This window comes from Hydra vulgaris, chromosome 09 (assembly GCF_038396675.1).
Source record: "Hydra vulgaris chromosome 09, alternate assembly HydraT2T_AEP".
Classification (NCBI taxonomy): Eukaryota; Metazoa; Cnidaria; class Hydrozoa; order Anthoathecata; family Hydridae; genus Hydra; species Hydra vulgaris.
This window is the reverse complement of record NC_088928.1, coordinates 39,983,759-40,002,115: the sequence shown is the minus strand read 5'-3', so window position 1 is coordinate 40,002,115 and position 18,357 is coordinate 39,983,759. Positions and strand designations below refer to the sequence as shown.

General features: G+C 30.5%; 1 protein-coding gene across 1 annotated transcript in view; it reads right to left on the bottom strand.

Moving 5' to 3' along the window:
* Window positions 1-18,357, bottom strand: part of LOC100205884 (HEAT repeat-containing protein 5B) — a 143,078-nt gene that overhangs the window by 31,156 nt on the left and 93,565 nt on the right. The window contains exons 21-22 of the mRNA XM_065805682.1: window positions 4,632-4,735; window positions 4,427-4,507 (exon numbers count right to left, since the gene is read on the bottom strand). Of these exons, the coding sequence (XP_065661754.1) occupies window positions 4,427-4,507; window positions 4,632-4,735 (185 nt within the window). The remainder of the gene's footprint in view (window positions 1-4,426; window positions 4,508-4,631; window positions 4,736-18,357) is intronic.

Genomic DNA, 18,357 nt, shown 5'->3' with positions numbered 1-18,357 from the left:
TTTTTCACCCTTGGTTTAAAATAAATAGTTTAACTCTTCCTGTTATTTTATTTGTCGATGGACATGTTTCTCATTTAAGTATGCAAACAAGTCAGTCCTACGATCAAAATAGGATTATTTTGGTGGCTTTATATCCTAATGCTATGCACAATTTACAGCCTAAGGATGTTGCAATGTTACGCACATTAAAAGAGAATTGTAAGCACTATGTTTATGAGTGGTGCAGCAATCATTTAAATGACCCCATCTTGAAGAAAAAAGATTTTGCTAAACTGCTAAAAAAAAATAGTAGATAAGCATGTTACTCATTCTGTGGTGGCCAATGGTTTCCGCAAGTGTGGACTCTATCCCTGCGATCCAACCGTACCTAGGGTTACAGGAAATAAAAATAACATTACTGTGCAGAATGCTGTGCCAAATGAAGACATACATTTATGTTTAAAATATGTTAAGCAGGCCTTGCAATTCTTGAATGAGAGTATAGGGAAAGAAAAATTGGAATTGTTTGAGTAATCTAAAATTAATTGGGAAAGGGATCCTTCTGACAGATCACTTTTCACAATGTGGAAGAAAACTGAGTTAGAATTTAAAAGGCTTATTCATATAGTTGAAGGCAATGAAGATACTACAATCGCAGGACCATTAAATGTACTGTCTCCCATAGTTGATTTCAATGACGATATCGTAATCGCAGGACCATCGCATGTACTGTCCCCCATAATTGAAGGCAATGAAGATACCACAATTGCAAGGCCATCAAATGTACATCCAATGTATCAAATGTACTATCTCTTATAGTTAAAAGAAATGAAGATACTGCAATCGCTGGACAGTTAAGTATATCATCTCCGTTTAGAAAATATAGATTCTGTCCCCCTGTTGTTGGCAAGAAAAAGCCACAGAAGAAAAATACAAAAGAAAGAATACCCGCTATAGTGTCTGGGGAACTTGGCTAATTGGATTTCCAAAAGTAAATCAAAAAAAAAAAATGAAATAGAAAGACTGAAACAAGAAGGAGCAGCTGAAAGGGAAAGAATGAAAGAAGAGAAAATGAAAGAAGGAAAAAAAAAGTAAGCAAAATGAAAGAAAAGGAAACGGTACGAAGAATCTGATTCAGACTCATCTATTTGTACTCCTGAACTAAGCGATGCTGAAGATTCCGAATGGTATAAATATTCTTCAGATGAAGATTTAATTGCACTGAAAACAAATGACTTTGTAATTGTAGAGTATAAAGGGAGTCATTTTCCAGGAAAAATAATGCAAGTTGTGCCTAATGGCTGCAAGAAAGCTACAATGGTTTAGAGTGGAATTTCTTATTATTGTTGGCTAGATAAGGAAGATAAAATTGTATATTTAAGGCAGCAAATACAAAGGAAAATCCACCCTCCAAACTTGTGTTCTCGACGAGGATCATACCTTATACCGGAGATGAACGTTTTTTTGTCATTTCAAATGTAATAAAATTTTGTATTTGTGACATAAAAATATATATATATATATATATTAGGTTGGTGCAAAAGTAAATTCGCATAACTTCAAAGTCAAATATGATGCACATGCTTAGTGCAAATGCAAACAATATATATATTAGTTGAAAGAGCAATCTTTTTTGCACATTTTAAATTATAAATTCTAATTTTTTAATAACATTGTATATATATAATTCTTTTTTAAAAAATGTCCATAGAAAAAATACATTTTAGACATTACATGTTGTACGAATTTCGGCAGGGTAAAAATGCAACAAAAGCGACAGAAGCAATTTGTTCTGTTGAAGGGTATGGATGCTCTAAATGTTCGCGTTTGCCAGAAGTAATTTGCTAAGTTTCGCAGCAGAGATTTTGATCTTGAGGACAAAGAACGTTTAGGAAGGCCACAGGAACTGGAAACAGACAATTTAGAGGAATTGCTTGAAGAAGAAACTTGGCAATTGACTTGAGAATTACCAGAACAACTTGGAGTTGATCATTCCACTGTTTTAAGACAATGCTTGTTCGAATAGCTTTTATTGCTGGAACATCTTCAAAATCTCAATTGTTGCGAGTAGCTGTATGCTACTCGCAACAATTGAGACATTTGAATGAAAAAATCTTAGAAAAAAGGTCTGGACCGGATCATGGAAACCGTAAAGTCATATTGCTGCACGACAATGCTCAGCCCCATGTTGCTATGAGAACCAAGGAAACTATTTTAGAACTTGGCTGGGAAGTCTTGCCGCATCCTGCGCATTCAACAGACATGGCACCATCAGATTACCATTTTTTCCCTTCAATAAAACATTTTTTACGGGATAAATCATTCAAAGAAAATCAAGATTTACAAAATCAGTTAGATGTCTATTTCAAAGCAAAGCCCTAGTCTTTCTACAGAGATGGAATTCGTCAGTTGGTCACAAAATGGCAAAAGGTCATAGATAGCCAAGGAAATTATTTTGATGACGAATGACTTCTTAATTTTAACTATATTTAATAAATAGTACTGAAAAAAAAAAACGAATTTTCTTTTGCAACAACCTAATATATAAATTAAAACGTTGACTTAGTTGTGTTCCTGAAGTGGGTCATATTTTATACCAGAATTTTATACCAAATTAACACTTACTCAATATTTCATTTTTAATAAAATGTTGTATTTGTGTTGCACCGCTTAAAAAATATACAAAATGTCTTTGCAATGTTATACTAACTGAATTAAAAATCACGGCTTTCATTTTTCTCTTGTTTAACTTATGGTCTTATGTACTAAAGCAAAGAATGGTCAAATACTGAGTTTTTTTTTTTTTTTAGATAGTCAATTACTAACGCAAAATCATGCTTTAAAAAAACAGCTACTAAAACACGGAAAAAATTTGTAAAATATTGCTTAAGAGTATGCTAGAAGATATTAAACGGACGTTAAACAGAATTTTTTTCTCTTAAACAGCCAATTACTGGTACTGTTACCTTATAAAAAAGTTTTTATGAAAAAAATTTTATACCTGGAAAATTTTTTATACTCTTTCCCCAGTATATATATTATTAGTGGATAACCAGGCTTTAGTTACCAGGCTTTCAATGAAATTCTTTTTTTTCCTTTAACTATTAGTGGATAACCAGGCTTTAGTTACCAGGCTTTCAATTTTATTGTATGAGTAAAAGACATTTCAATGAAATTCTTTTTTTTCCTTTAACTTTTTGTTTTTCACAGTTTTTTCGCTCAATAAGATATTAATAATCATATTAATGGAAATCAATCTAAAAAAATTTTGCACAGACATTGCACAATGCCATTCTATTAAAGTTACTTAATATCATTTACTTAACAGCATTTAAGACTGTCCCTTATCAATTGCAAAGCATTTCATTCATTAAAATTGTTGAGTTCATTATAACATTAACACTTTTTTTGGAAAGTTTTATCTTGGAATTGGAGCTTTATAAGTAACAAGATTTTTTATCTAATTTTTTTAAATTAATGTTTAACTTTTACAAGTCATTTAAAAAAAAAAAAAAACATAAAAAAAGCACATAGTTACTTTAAATACTTAGTTTTTCTTTTTTTAAATTTCTTTTAAATTTGTTTTGTTCATATACTCATAGTATATTATATGGTATATGAACAATAATCATATATTCATATATTATAAAAAATTTCTTTTAAATCTTTTTTTGTTCATATACTCTAAAAGAATAAAAGCAAAACAATTGCTAAGTAACAACCAATATCTAAACAATTAACTGGTTGTATTTTTTTCACTGCAACTTGTGAGGGTATCAATTCTATTAAATTTGTTGTTATTTTTTTATTAAGTTTTTTGTGGAATAAACACATAACTGCTATTAGTGTTACATTTATTTAATTTGCCTAAGAATTCATTTACAGTTTTTTTTTCTTGAAAATTATTACTTGAGAGCTTTCGATTGTTACCAAGTTTTAAAAGAAGAAAAGCAGGTGAAGACTGTGTTTTCAGGTTTTGGCATTTCAGCTAAACTTGAAAACACAATAGTCTTTTTAATACATTTTTTATTATTTAATATTGAAATTATTTAATTATATTGGTTTTTCATTAATTCCACTATTACACACAATTTGTTTGTTTTCTCTTATTCAAAACTTTTTGCTGTAACAACTGTTATATCTTAAACTATAACAAACTTTTCTGCATAAAACAATTGTCTAAGAAAATATCTTTTTACCAGAGCAAAAAACAAAATACATAAAATAAAATTTAATTCAAAAAAATCATCAACAACAACAACAAACATCCGAAATAACTTTAAGACTTTAAAAAAATACTATAATGTTTCAAAAGAATTTACATTAACCAAAAAAAGAATAGAAAAGAACTATGTTTCTGTGCAACTAGTTTTGTGCAACAATGTTTTAAATATTTTGAATTTCATTTTTAAAGTACCTGGTGTAAACATCTAAAAATTTAAAGTACCTGGGCTTGAAACTGTTCTAATATTAACTGTTCATTGTTTGTGTCAGGATCAGGAACATTTGCAAACAAAACAACCACATCCTATGAGTTCATTTTTTTAAATAATAAAATTAATAAAATTGATACTTGTATAAATAGAATAAAAACCTACAACAATAATGTTGCAGGTTTTTATTCTAAAAATAAAAATTTTAAGAATAAAAACCTGCAACATTTTCATTCCTTCTAATTTAAGGAGATCATTTGAAGATGTTCCAGCAATAAAAGCCATTCGAACAAGCTCAGATAACTGCATCACCAAATACTCATCTAAATAAAATAAATGTTGCTTTAGGAGCCGCCCATAAGGTATATATTAGAGTATTCCAAAAAAATGACTTTTTTGAATTTCAACTAACATTGCTTTTCATAAGGTGCCCCAACCTTGATATTACTAATAATTTTTTTTTTTTTCATGATTAGATCACTCCATGACTTCTCTTAATGGGTCCAAAGGTTATTTTTTGCCCGTTTTTTGCCCATATTTCGGACTAACTGAGGGGAGTGTTACCATTATCCAAATTAATTTTTCTTTCTTTTTTTTTGTTTTATCTTTTTGAAGGAAATAAAAATATAATGTTAAGCTTAATTTTTTTTTTTACTTGAACAATGACGATCAAAAAATTCAAAAAAAAAAGCCTTTTTAAGCTTTTTTGCACTATATTAGAGTTTGTTAACAAGATACTTATTAAAATATTTATATTTACATAATAAAACCATATTCATGATTAGTTTCTGAAGTAATTAGTTGTCATACATAGTTCATGTTAATACATTTATTTTGTAAACAAAGAATTCTTTACATAATCAGATTTTTTTTTAATTTTTCTTTCACTTTTATATTTGTTTGATATGAGGAAGGTACTTTGTCTTTTATCCTCATTATGCGATTTATTGATCAACTCCTATTAAAGAATATTTAAAAGTAATGAGCTTGTGAAATAAATTGAGATTTTTAACAAAAACAGCAAGGACCAAACATAAAAAATAGATACCTGAACTAGTTTTATAGCCCTTTCACTACAGTCATTTACTACTTCAAGATTATTCACAAATTGTTTGAATTCTAGGTAATAGTCATTTAGATCCCATGTCTCAGATGGAGTCTTAAGCTACTGTACTTCAGCATTTGCATGGTATAAGGTATGTAAAATTAACCAACTCTGGTCAGTTATAAGCGGGATCAAACTTAGGGGAGAACCATCATTAAACATAAGGGAGTCCAGTATATTCAAATTAACTTGATGTCTCTCTATGGCATAAGTTGTAGGTCGCGGGGTTGAGTACAACTTTTTAGCAATGCCACTCCGTTATTGTACATTTTTATTAACACGAGACATAACTAAAACATTTGGGTATATGTACCAGGTGTGTCACTTAAGAGACTCTATAACAGGTTTTGCCTGGACAGGATTGATTTTTGAGTATCTCACCATCTGCCAAAGAGCTTTCATATCCTAAAGATTTTTAAACTATTAAATTTTTAGACTATTAAATTTTTAGACTATTAAATATTACACAAAATTTTCATACAAAAAAAAGGTAATAAAAACCAAAATGATAAAAAACTTTTAAAACATAGAAATGTCACCTGATATGGAGCGACAGCTGGAATTTCAGCCTTTATAAACCACTCAGTGTAAAATACAGCTGTGAAGAATGCCATATCATTTATTTATTTCTTCTTGAAATCTGTCAAGCTGAAAATGTTGTCTAGAAGAAGATACATTTTCAGAAAGTATATTCCCTTTGCCATAAATCTGGCATGGTGTACAGGCCCAGGTTTTGTTAGTCTGTACTGTTCATCACCAGATAAAACTATTGTTGTCAATTCTACTAACTCTAGATAATCAGACCTACATATATCCTAAATATGACTATTTATTTAGACACAAAACAGTAGCTTACTAAACATATTTTATTACAGAGTATTTAATTTATTCAAAATTTTAAATACCTTTTTCATTGTTTTCATTCTGATAATATTTTGAAAAAAAAGATAAGGCTTCCTTGAATTGTACCTGCAGCCAGCTATCAGAAATATCTTCAATTTTTACTTTGTTTAACACAATGGAATTTTGATTGATTGAGTTCCATACATCTTTAAGCTTCTTTAACAATGGATTATCTGGGTCATTTGTTTTACTGCTTGGATGAATGTTCCAGCAGTGATTAATATGCCTTTCATAGATGTGATGCCTACATGCTAGGAGAAGTAGAGGTCTATCAAGCTCTGCAGCTAATCTAACGCACACATCCTTTTTATTACCAGTATTTACAGAAGTAGTATCAAAAACGCATCCTTATAATTTATCAAAAATATCATATTGATGAAGAAGTTTTATGATTGTATTCTTCTGTTTCTCCAATACTAGAGTTCAAATGAGGAATCCCAAGAAGCTCACTTTGTCCATCTATCCTGATGGAAACAGCAAGTCTGTCAAGTTGATGTTCTATTCCGTTTGTGAACTCCTTAACTATTTTTCCATCAAAATGGAGAATAATTGGTAATGATGAAGATTTAACAACATCAGTAACATGTTTTTTAATCTTTTCTCCTTCTTTAGTTACAACTTCCTCTGCAACTCTAAACGCAGTTGAGAGATATTGCAAAATTAGAAACACCACCTCCAGAATTAGAAATAACACTTGCCACTATTGAAGTGTGTTGTTTAACTGAAAGTCCCTCACCTATTGCTGTGAGAGCTGTTTTTTTTAAAATATTTTTTGGTAAAAAAAACAACAGAGGTAGATTGTTCTTTTTTTATATCTGCTACATATTCACAGTCAGAATTATTATCATTACTTTAAGAGTTTTCTAAACTGTCTAAATTGTTACCATTGTTTAGTTTAATTTCCATGTTTAACATGGAACGGAATTTTTTGTGGGATCTCTTAATAGTGTATATAAATCTTTTATCATTTGTTCCTATTCTTCCCATCCTATTTCCAAGTTGGTCCAAGATAAACGCAATATCTTCATTTTTGGCTTTGGATGTCCTTCTCCTGTCTTTCATAATATCTTCAATTAGTATTTCTTTTTTTTTACTAATCCAAAAGCATTTTAACATTTCTTCAAAAAATTTCTCATTCCTTTTTGTATCTGTTGGGCTGTTCCTTTTATTATTCTTCTTTAACTTGTAATAGTTGTTCACCATTTTATCAATCTTCTTTCTTTAAAATGCAAAATTTATTCAATGTTTAAAATAAAAATAAAAATAAATTTGTTAATAAATTTTGATTTCATTATTTACCTGATATTTTCAAACGTTATGATAGGGAATCCTGCAAGATTTTATGACCTTACCAATTTAGACATTACACAACAGTCAGCTTGTGGAGGGCATCTGAGCTCAAATGAATTAATTTTGAAATGACATCTGATCAAAATTGTTTTCTTTACTTTGGGATTCAAGTTTCTTAGATATACGTAGTATTGCAAAACCTCTATGCCAGTAGGAAGTTTATAAAATGAAAGATTTTCTCTAACTTTCTTTACTAGAAATACTTCAGCCTTATTTCAAGTAAACTTCAACTTCTTTTTTGGTGGCATTTTACTATTAAGAAACTTTTTTTAAGTTAATAAGTTACTGAAAAGAAAAATGATAACCAAAATATAAAATAAGTTAAAAATCAAATTGCATACACAAAGTAAAAAAGTTCACAAAATAAAACAAATATATGTGTATTTAAAATATAACAGAAAAATGGTACATAGGACCAAGGTAGTAAAAGATAGTGAAATATAGAAAAATAAATAAATAATTTTGAATTTTTTGATCTTCATTATTCAAATAAAAAAACAAATTAAGCTTAACATTATATTTTTATTTTCTTCAAAAAGATAAAACAACAAAAAAAAAAGAAAAACTAATTTGGATAATGGTAACACTCCCCTCAGTTAGTCCAAAATATGGGCAAAAAACGGGTAAAAAATGACCTTTGGACCCATTGAGGGAAGTTATGGAGTGATCCAATCATGAAAAAAAAATTTTTTTATTAGTAATATCAAGATTGGGGCACCTTATGAAAAGCAATGTTAGTTGAAATTCAAAAAAATCATTTTTTTGGAACACCCTAGTATATATGATAATTGGAAGAAGGGGGAAGGGGTCTTCAAAAAGCATACAAAAGTGTATGGGGGAGGGGTGGTTATTATAAAAGTACTAATTAAAAAAAAAAATCCTAGATAAAGTTTGTTTTTCTAATTTATCACAATTAACAAGTAATTGTTAATTAATAAATGTTTTTGAATGAAAAACAAATTTTTATTAAAAAAAAAAAAACCATAAGATCTCATCATTGTCCATAATTTGCTAGCTAACCAATAAAAAAGTTAAATTTCTGACCAAAGATTCTAGTTTGTCAACATAGGGGGATGTATGCATAGGGAAGGGAAGGGGGATAGCATCCTTCTACGGACACACATCACCCCTTATACACTAGTCTTGAGTAAGGCAAATGTGTATTTCAGGCAATCCCTTTTTTGAGTCCGCAAAAAATAGGTTTTAGGACTCATTTTCAATATTACTTATTTATGAGACTCATTTTCTATGGACTTACTAAAAGGGTACCTGAAAAAAGCGTTTGGCTCAAGTAAAGTTAATTTTTATTTGATTCATACAGTGCTGGCAAAAAGTCTTGCAACAAGGCACAATTTTGCAAAAATCAATGTTTCCATGCCAGTAGGCTCAGTGTTATTACCTTATATTTTCATCTTTAGGTATAAATATATTTATAAAGACAATTTTGTAGCTTAAACAGTTAATTCAGTGAAAATCATTGCTAAGATTTGGCAGAAGAAAAAGGATGCGTTCAACGTCTTGCTAAAAGTGGTATGCTCAGGCAGACATTGCAACAATTTACATGGTTGAATGCAATACAATTTGGTGTGTTGTAAAGCAGGTTATCCCCCTGTCTCCTAAAAAGAGGTCTGGAAGTCCTAGAGTCACTTCACAGCGTACTGACCTCAGGATGGTAACAATGGTCAAGATGAATCCTTCAATAACCTCTGGTGACCTACAGAACAGCATACCAACACTTTCTAATGTCTCAAAGCGCACAATCCGTCACAGACTTTCTGGGGAATTAAACTTACCTGCACGAAGGCCATTTAAGAAGCCATTAGTAACTGAAAAGATGAGAAAAAAGCGCATTGAGTTCTGCAAGAAGCATCAAGATCGGACAGAAGAGCAGTGGACACAGGTGATGTTCAGTGATGAGTCCATGTTTAGTCAGTTCTCTGATGTTAAGCTTTTTGTTCGCTGACCTACTAGTTCTAATCCTACCAATCCTAAATACACATGCAAAACTGTGAAGCATTCATCTTCTGTAATGGTGTGGGGTTGTTTTTCTGCTCATGGCCTCGGAGATTTATACTTTTTGCCCAAAGGAGAAACTATGAATGCAAAAAAGTACCTCAACATTTTGAATGAATCTCTAATCAATTTCATGATTATTCATCAGTGCACAATTTTTCAACATGATTCAGCACCATGCCACACTGCAAAGTCTGTGAAGCAGTGGCTTGGATCAAAAAACATACAGTTGTTTGATTGGCCTGGAAATTCTCCAGATCTCAACCCAATTGAAAATATTTGGATGTTAATCTAGAAGCGTGTATCTGCTAAGAATTGCAGTTCATTAGATGGTTTAAAAAATGCTATTCGTCATGTATGGTGTTCAGAAATTACATCAGGACTATGTGAAAATCTTGCCAAATCCATGCCCAAACGAATTAGTGCTGTGTTAAAAAAAAAGAAAAATAGGATATCCTACCAAATGTTAATAGTACATCTGTTTAAAATGATTATACAATGTAATAAAAATAATTGAACTTGTTTTTGGTGAAAATATAATATTATTGTAAGTATTATTGTTTTTGGAAGTAATTATGAAAAGTAATTATGATGTTGCAAGACTTTTTGCATTTGTGTACACATTGCAAACATTGATTTGTGTAAAATTGTGCCTTGTTGCAAGACTTTTTGCCAGCACTGTAATTAAACATTTTTTTAAATAAAAATGTTATGACTTGACTGCTATTCGATCACAGAGCTTTGGGTGTAGAATTACGTGCATAAACCCTAGGCCAAACCAACTTATCTGTAACCCTTTAAATTAACTATATTAAAATAAATATTTGTGCATATTTCTGCACATATATTCACATATTTGATTTATACATACATACATACATACATACATACATACATATATATATATATATATATATATATATATATATATATATATATATATATATATATATATATATATATATATATATATATATATATATACATATATATATATATTTATGTGCATATATATGCATGTATATTTATATATATACACATATATTATATAATATATATGTTCATGTATATATATATGCAAATACATGCACATGAATATACATTCACATACATATATATAAATATATGTATGTGTGTTTATATATATATATATATATATATATATATATATATATATATATATATATATATATATATATATATATATATATATATATATATATATATATATATATATAATATATATATATATATATATATATATATATATATATATATATATAAATATATATATATATATATATATATATATATATATATATATATATATATATATATATATATATATGGACAATTCCATTTTCATCTTAAGCTTAATTTTATACCAATTTAAAAAATATATAAAATTTTATCAGAGGTGACAGGCTAAGGAAAACAAACTTGTTTTTTTGATACTTTATATTTAACTTACTTTACATCACTTACATTACCAAGCGATTATTATTGTGAATTTTTTATATTTATTAGTAAGAGTTATAGTTACATAACAAAAGAATTGCACAAGTTTGAACTCATTCATTAAAAATAATTAACAAAAAAAACTGCTGGCACTGTTCCTAAGTGATTTTTTATAACATTTATGAAATTTATCAAATCTAAAACAGCTTTCTCGCAAGACCAAGAGCAACTTTAAAAAATTATTTTAATATTACAACTTTATTAATACTTATTCATTTAAATAAGAAAATCTTTGGTTTGTCGAAGTTTTTACTTATACTTCTTATGTTTGTGCGTATTACCTTATTTTCATTAGGTTGAATTTTTAAAATGCTGCAAAGTATTTACATTTAAATCTCTTAAAATATTTTTGACGTAAAAACTGCGTAATCACATTTAGGAGGGAGAGGATTTCAGGTGCATGTGATGATTTGTAACAGGAGGGAAGGGATTAAGAATTGACAAATATGGGGAATGCGCTTTATGAATGACCCCCTTTAATTGCATTTACAAACAATTTGTTTTATTAAAACAAAAATAAAAAAGGGATCTAACTGATTTTTTTTTTTGAGGAGGATAGCAAACAAATCTTTTTTTTTTTAATGTCTAAATAAAATATTTATATAATTCTTATTTTTATCTTTTTATGTATATGTCAACCAAAATAACTTTTTTTTTTTTTTTGACTTTCGTCCAACATTTTCGTGTTGTACAAAAGTCAAAACCATTAATTTAATTACAAATTAATTGTTATATAAAAAAACCACAAAAACGCAAATTTAATTGACCAGAATGTTTTTAAAAACATTCTGAATGTTTTTAAAACATTCTGAATGTTTTTAACAATATAAACAATGTTTTAATTTTTATTTTTTTTACTGTAAATCATGCGAGGAGTGTTGCTACATCGACTATCTTATAGCCTGACTCGCAAGGGAGTGCTGCTACATCGACTGACAAATAGCCTGACTCGCAAGGGAGTGCTGCTACATCGACTGACAAATAGCCTGACTTGCAAGGGAGTGCTGCTACATCGACTGACAAATAGCCTGACTCGCAAGGGAGTGCTGCTACATCGACTGACAAATAGCCTGACCCGCAAGGGAGTGCTGCTACATCGACTGAGGGTTTATTTGGGGCAGGCAGTCTATCATTATTAAAAAAAGAAATTCCGGTCTTGAATTTTAATTTTTACTTTTTGTCAACAAAATATGGAAAAAACTTTCAGACAACATCTAAGGGTTCTATATATATATATATATATATATATATATATATATATATATATATATATATATATATATATATATATATATATATATATATATATATATATATATATATATATATATATATATATATATATATATATATATATATATATATATATATATATATATATATATATATATATATATATATATATATATATACCCCTAACGTCTTGTCAGAAAGTTTTTCCGTATTTTGTTGACAAAAAGTAAAAATTAAAAAGCAAGACCGGAATTTTTTTTTTTTATTAATTATAGACTGCCTGCCCCAACCAAACCCTCAGTCGATGTTGCAGCACTCCCTTGCGGGTCAGGCTATTTGTCAGTCGATGTAGCAGCACTCCCTTGCGAGTCAGGCTATAAGATAGTCGATGTAGCAACACTCCGCGCATGATTTACAGAAAAAAAATAAAAATAAAAACATTTTATTAAAAAAAATAAAAATAAAAACATTTTATTAAAAAAAATAAAAATAAAAACATTTCATTAAAAAAAATAAAAATAAAAACATTGTTTATATTGTTAAAAACATTCAGAATGTTTTAAAAACATTCAGAATGTTTTTAAAAACATTCTGGTCAATTAAATTTGCGTTTTTGTGGTTTTTTTATATAACAATTAATTTGTAATTAAATTAATGGTTTTGACTTTCGTCCAACACGAAAATGTTGGACGAAAGTCAAAAGTAATTAAAAGTGACGTATTTGTTGGCGTAAGAATCACTTTTTTCCTTCCGTTCTTCCCAAAGCCAACAAACTATAGATCTATATATATATATATATATCTAAGGGGTAAACAGATCTGTTAGATCTGTTGACTAGCCTTCCACCCCTTCTTCATCTATTAGGCTGGCGCAGATGTATTTTTAATACATTGTTTCCAGTTTAGGATGTTGAATGCTAGGCAACTCATTCTATTATCTCATAATGAGGGTACAGCTCTAAAACTCATTTTTATGGCACTGAGGCCGGCTGGTAGTCAGGTTTACCGAACTCTGAGGTAGCTCTCAGTAGAGCTGATTCTATTAATAGCTGAAAAATATCAAAGTATTAACAGTGCCAAGTTGCGGATGGTTGGTGTACCTGTTTGTACTTTTGGTGTGCATTGCGAAGACCACATTTGGAGCCCTTTGTTACGGCTTAGGGTTTATTAATAGTAATGAGGCAATTGCTTGGGTTATTAAACAGTGTTCTGAGTACTATCTATGCTTTGAGTCAAGTTCTTTATAAAATTTAAAAATGAATAAAGTACCAAAAACTATAAAACACAAAAAACCTATCATTCACTAATATTCATGGTCTTTGAAGTAACTTTTCTACTGTTGAGTCTTATCTCTTGCAAAGTTCACCAGACCTACTTGCTCTTTGTGAGACTAATTTGAGTTCAACTGTCTCATCTTGTGATCTTAGTGTTGATGGTTATCTTCCTTTAATTCGTAAAGACTCCAATAGTCACATGCTTGGCCTGGGCATTTACATTAATCAGAATTCACCCATTTGTCGGGCAACTAGATTTGAATCCACAAACTATTCTTTTATGTGCTTTCGTTTAGCACCATTTCACTCTATCGCCTTTCTCCTTGTTCTATATCGCTCTACTTCATCTCAAGAATGCACTCTTTTTGATATTATTTCTGATCATATTGGCCAAGCCCTCTCTCTTTATCCATCAGCTAATATAGTTGTTGTCGGTGACTTTAATGCTCACTACTATAAGTGGCTTGGCTCTAGTGTCAGTGATTCCGCAGGCGTTAAAGCCCACAACCTTTGCCTTTTCTCAATCCCTAACTCAAATAGCCAATTTTCCAACTCGCTTTCCAAACAACCCATATAATTTACCTTCTCTACTCAACTTATGTCTTGTTTCTGATCCTGAATTCATCATCTGAATTCCCCTATCATTGTACCTATTACAACTACCTTAAAGCTGACTGGGACTTTCCGTGATTTTCTTCGTGATGACCCTAGGGTAGAAATCTTTTGTCTTCCTGCTGACAAATGTGCTTCTTACATAACTTTGTGGATTCAGGCAGGCATGGAATCTTTTATTCTTTCTCAACGATTCCAGGTCAAGCCTCCCTCTTCTCCATGGTTTTCTTTTCATTGTGCTGCTGCAATTTCCAATCGAAACAGTTACTTCCATATCTATCAGCAAAACAATTCTCCAGAAAACAGGCGTCTGTTTATTACTGCTAGAAACCATTGTAAAAAGGTTTTGTCTAACACTAAAGCCTGCTATTCTCAGGTCATGAAATCTCGTATCCCATCTCAAAAATTAGGCTCTCGCGACTGGAGAATCTTTAATAGTATCAAAAATAAGGGCAATTCTTTAATTCCACCTCTCTTGTATGGTTCAGACTCACCTAAAGACAAAGCTGAATTGTTTGCTAAAACTTTTTCATCAATATCATCTCTTGATTCCACTGGTTGCATTCTATTTGATATTATAACAAGCAGGTTGATCCAATGCTTGACATTCGTATCACTCCAGTTTCTGTATCTAAAGTGATTTCCTGCCAGCTCGTGGCCAAGACAACATACCTGATATTGTCTTGCAGAAGTGTTTCCCAGAACTGTCATCTATACTCTAAAAACTATTCAACAAGTGCTTATCAGAGTCTTGATTTCCAGCCTGCTGGAAAGCGGCATCTGTTATCCCTATCTTCAAAAATTCTGGAGAGCGATCTGATTCGTTTAACTACTATCTCATTAGTCTTCTTCCTATCATAAGCAAGGTTTTTGAATCCTTAATTAACAAATGCCTAATTTCTCATTTGAATCTAATAACTTACTTTCTGACCATCAATATTGATTTCGATCTTCTCCTTCTACAGCTGATTTGTTAACAATAATAACCGATAGGTTTTATCGTGCATTAGATAAAGGTGGAGAGGTTAAGGCCATCGCTCTTGACATTAAAAAAGTTTTCGTTAAAGTTTGGCATGCTGGTCTTCTCCATAAGCTTTCTTCTTATGGTGTATCTGGCAACATCTTTAAGATTATTGAATCCTTCCTTTCCAATTGTAGTATAAAAGTTGTACTTGATGGACAGCACTCTTCTGCTTATTCTGTAACTTCAAGGTTCTATCCTTGGCCCTGCACTCTTTTTAATTTACATTAACGATCTTCCAGATATTCTCACATCTAAGGTGGCATTGTTTGCTGATGATACTACCATTTATTCTTGTCATGATAAGAAACCAACACTCCCTGATTGCTTGGAGGGGGCATTGGAGTTTTAAAAGGATCTCACTTCTGCTACAGCATGGGGCTCACAGTGGCTGGTGAACTTCAATACAGATAAAACTCAATTTTTTTCAGCCAATCGTTATCGCAATAATTTAGATCTTCCTACATTTATGAATTTCAGCCAATCGTTATCGCAATAATTTAGATCTTCCTACATTTATGAATGGTGATGTACTCAATGAGTCATCTACTCTTCATCTTCTAGGATTAACTCTTACTTCCGATCTTATTTGGAAACCATAAATCAAATTTAATGCAAAATTAGCATCTGCTAAGGTTGCATCTCTTTATCGAGCTCAACACTTTCTTACTCCGGATTATATTCTCTATCTTTATAAATCTCAAATCCGGCCTTGTATGGAATACTGTTGCCATATCTGGGGCGGATCTTCTAATGATGCCTTTTCTCTTTTAGACAAGGTGCAAAAACGCATTGTAAACATAGTTGGACCTGCTCTTGCAGCCAACCTCTAATCATTATCACATCGTTGTAATGTTGCTTCTCTTTCTCTTTTCTACAAATACTATAATGGGCACTGCTCTAAAAAGTTAGCATCTCTTGTGCCATCTACTAAAATTCATTCTCGTGTTGATCGTCATTCAATTAAGTCTCATCCTTTTTCTGTGACTGTTCCTAAGTGCTCCAAAATATCTTATTCATTTAGTTTTTTTCCTCGAACATCAGTTCTTTGAAATTCGCTTCCTTCATCTTGCTTTCTTGATTTATATAATTTGCAATCCTTTAAGTCGCCTGTCAATCCTTATCTTGCTCTACAATCTTCATCTTTTCTCTTTTAGTAACTTCCAACTTTAATTAGTGGTTGCTTGCAGCCTTGTTGGAAGCGAAGATGTTTAAAATATATATATATATAAACATACTTTTTTTTTCTAAACACATTGGCATAAAGTAGGTTTTCTTCACAGCATCAGTAAAAGTTACCCTAAAGATTTAACAATACATTTTTTGAACTCTGTTATCCTGTTTGTTAATAAACCATATTACTTTATAAAGAAACCTTTTTTGAAGAATACTTTTTAGGTTCATTGTTTTTTCCATTCATTTCTGATATAACATGGAGAATTGGTAACTCAGACTGGTGAAGCAAACAACCTATCTTAATTTTACAAACAAACCATCATCCACACCAGCGCCAGAACATGTTTTGCCTATACAAGCTATTGCTTATACAACGCTTATAGAACCAGGGACAGGTTGTGTCACTTTTGTTATGACCAGAAAAAGGATTATTTTCCCAAGTAAAAGTGAGATAATGTTTTGGTGGTTTGACACAAGGCAGGTTTGACTCAGTTTGACACCCCATTACTCTTATATTTCATTGTCTTGTATTTTTTTAAATAAATTTTTTCATATACACCATTACTTTTAATTGTAAAACTTATTGCATTACTAGCGCATCGTATAAATTGAATAAGCGGCTCTTGTTTTTTCACAAATTACCCTATATTCAGTTATTACACAGTCAATTTTTTTTTTTTTAATTTCAATTCCCAAAGCCGTGAAGGTCACTACAGTTAAGGAGGCTACTTTAGTTGTGGTTACAACCATCTCTAAACTCTATAACTCAAAAACACGAATCTTGTCAAACAAGGCCGCTGCGCAGAGGAACAAGTTGAGCGCGGTACTATCAGGAACAGGGTGAGGATTGAACTCGGAACTTCTTGCTTATGAAGCGAGTGTTCTACCACTACCTTACTACCGCATTAATTAACGCAGTTGCAGTAACATCACTAACTTCATATGATATTGCAGCCTTAGCTATATTAGTCAAGTCTAGTACTATTTTTCATTAACTATTTGCTTTTCAAAATTTCAGCTGTATCTAAAGTTAAGGACTCAACACTAAAAATTTCATCTGAACCAACTTCTGATGTTGTTTGAAGATTTCTCTGTCTAATATGCTTTACAGTAGCCTCTTTCTTCTCTCTAATAAACAATTTTACAATCCTTGTTGCCACTGCTTTGTCCACACTGCCTAAATTCCAACTTCTTTTTGATCCTACCTTGGATTGTTTGTCCTTTAAATATTCTCTTACCCTAACAGGGACCTTAAACAAGTAAGGTATTATAAAATCAATATAATTATTATAAAGTATTATAGTCAATAAAATATAAAGTCTCTGTCAAATGATTAGAGATAAACAATTGATGGTCTTTTCTAATACTTAATCTACCATTTTTGTGAAGTGTATTTGTAAATGCATAATAATACTGGTAAAAAAAATTGTATGTATTACTTTTTACTTTTCTCACAGAGACAAACGATGTATCATTGTGCCCTCACTTTTCTCGACATCCAACTTTGCCTAAAATTTGCCTATCAAATCAAAATTATTTAGAAAATATTTGTTGCAAAGGCTTTTGCAAACCTTAGAAGGTAATAGTGGTGAGGAGGAGGGGGTTGGGGAGGTGTGGATAGGGTACTGGATTTCTAACTAGACATTTAAAATTCTCATCACTTAACATTTAAAAAAGTTGTTTTAAAATTATTTTATATTTTATTTTTTATACCTTTACAATCATTAATAACTGGAGTATC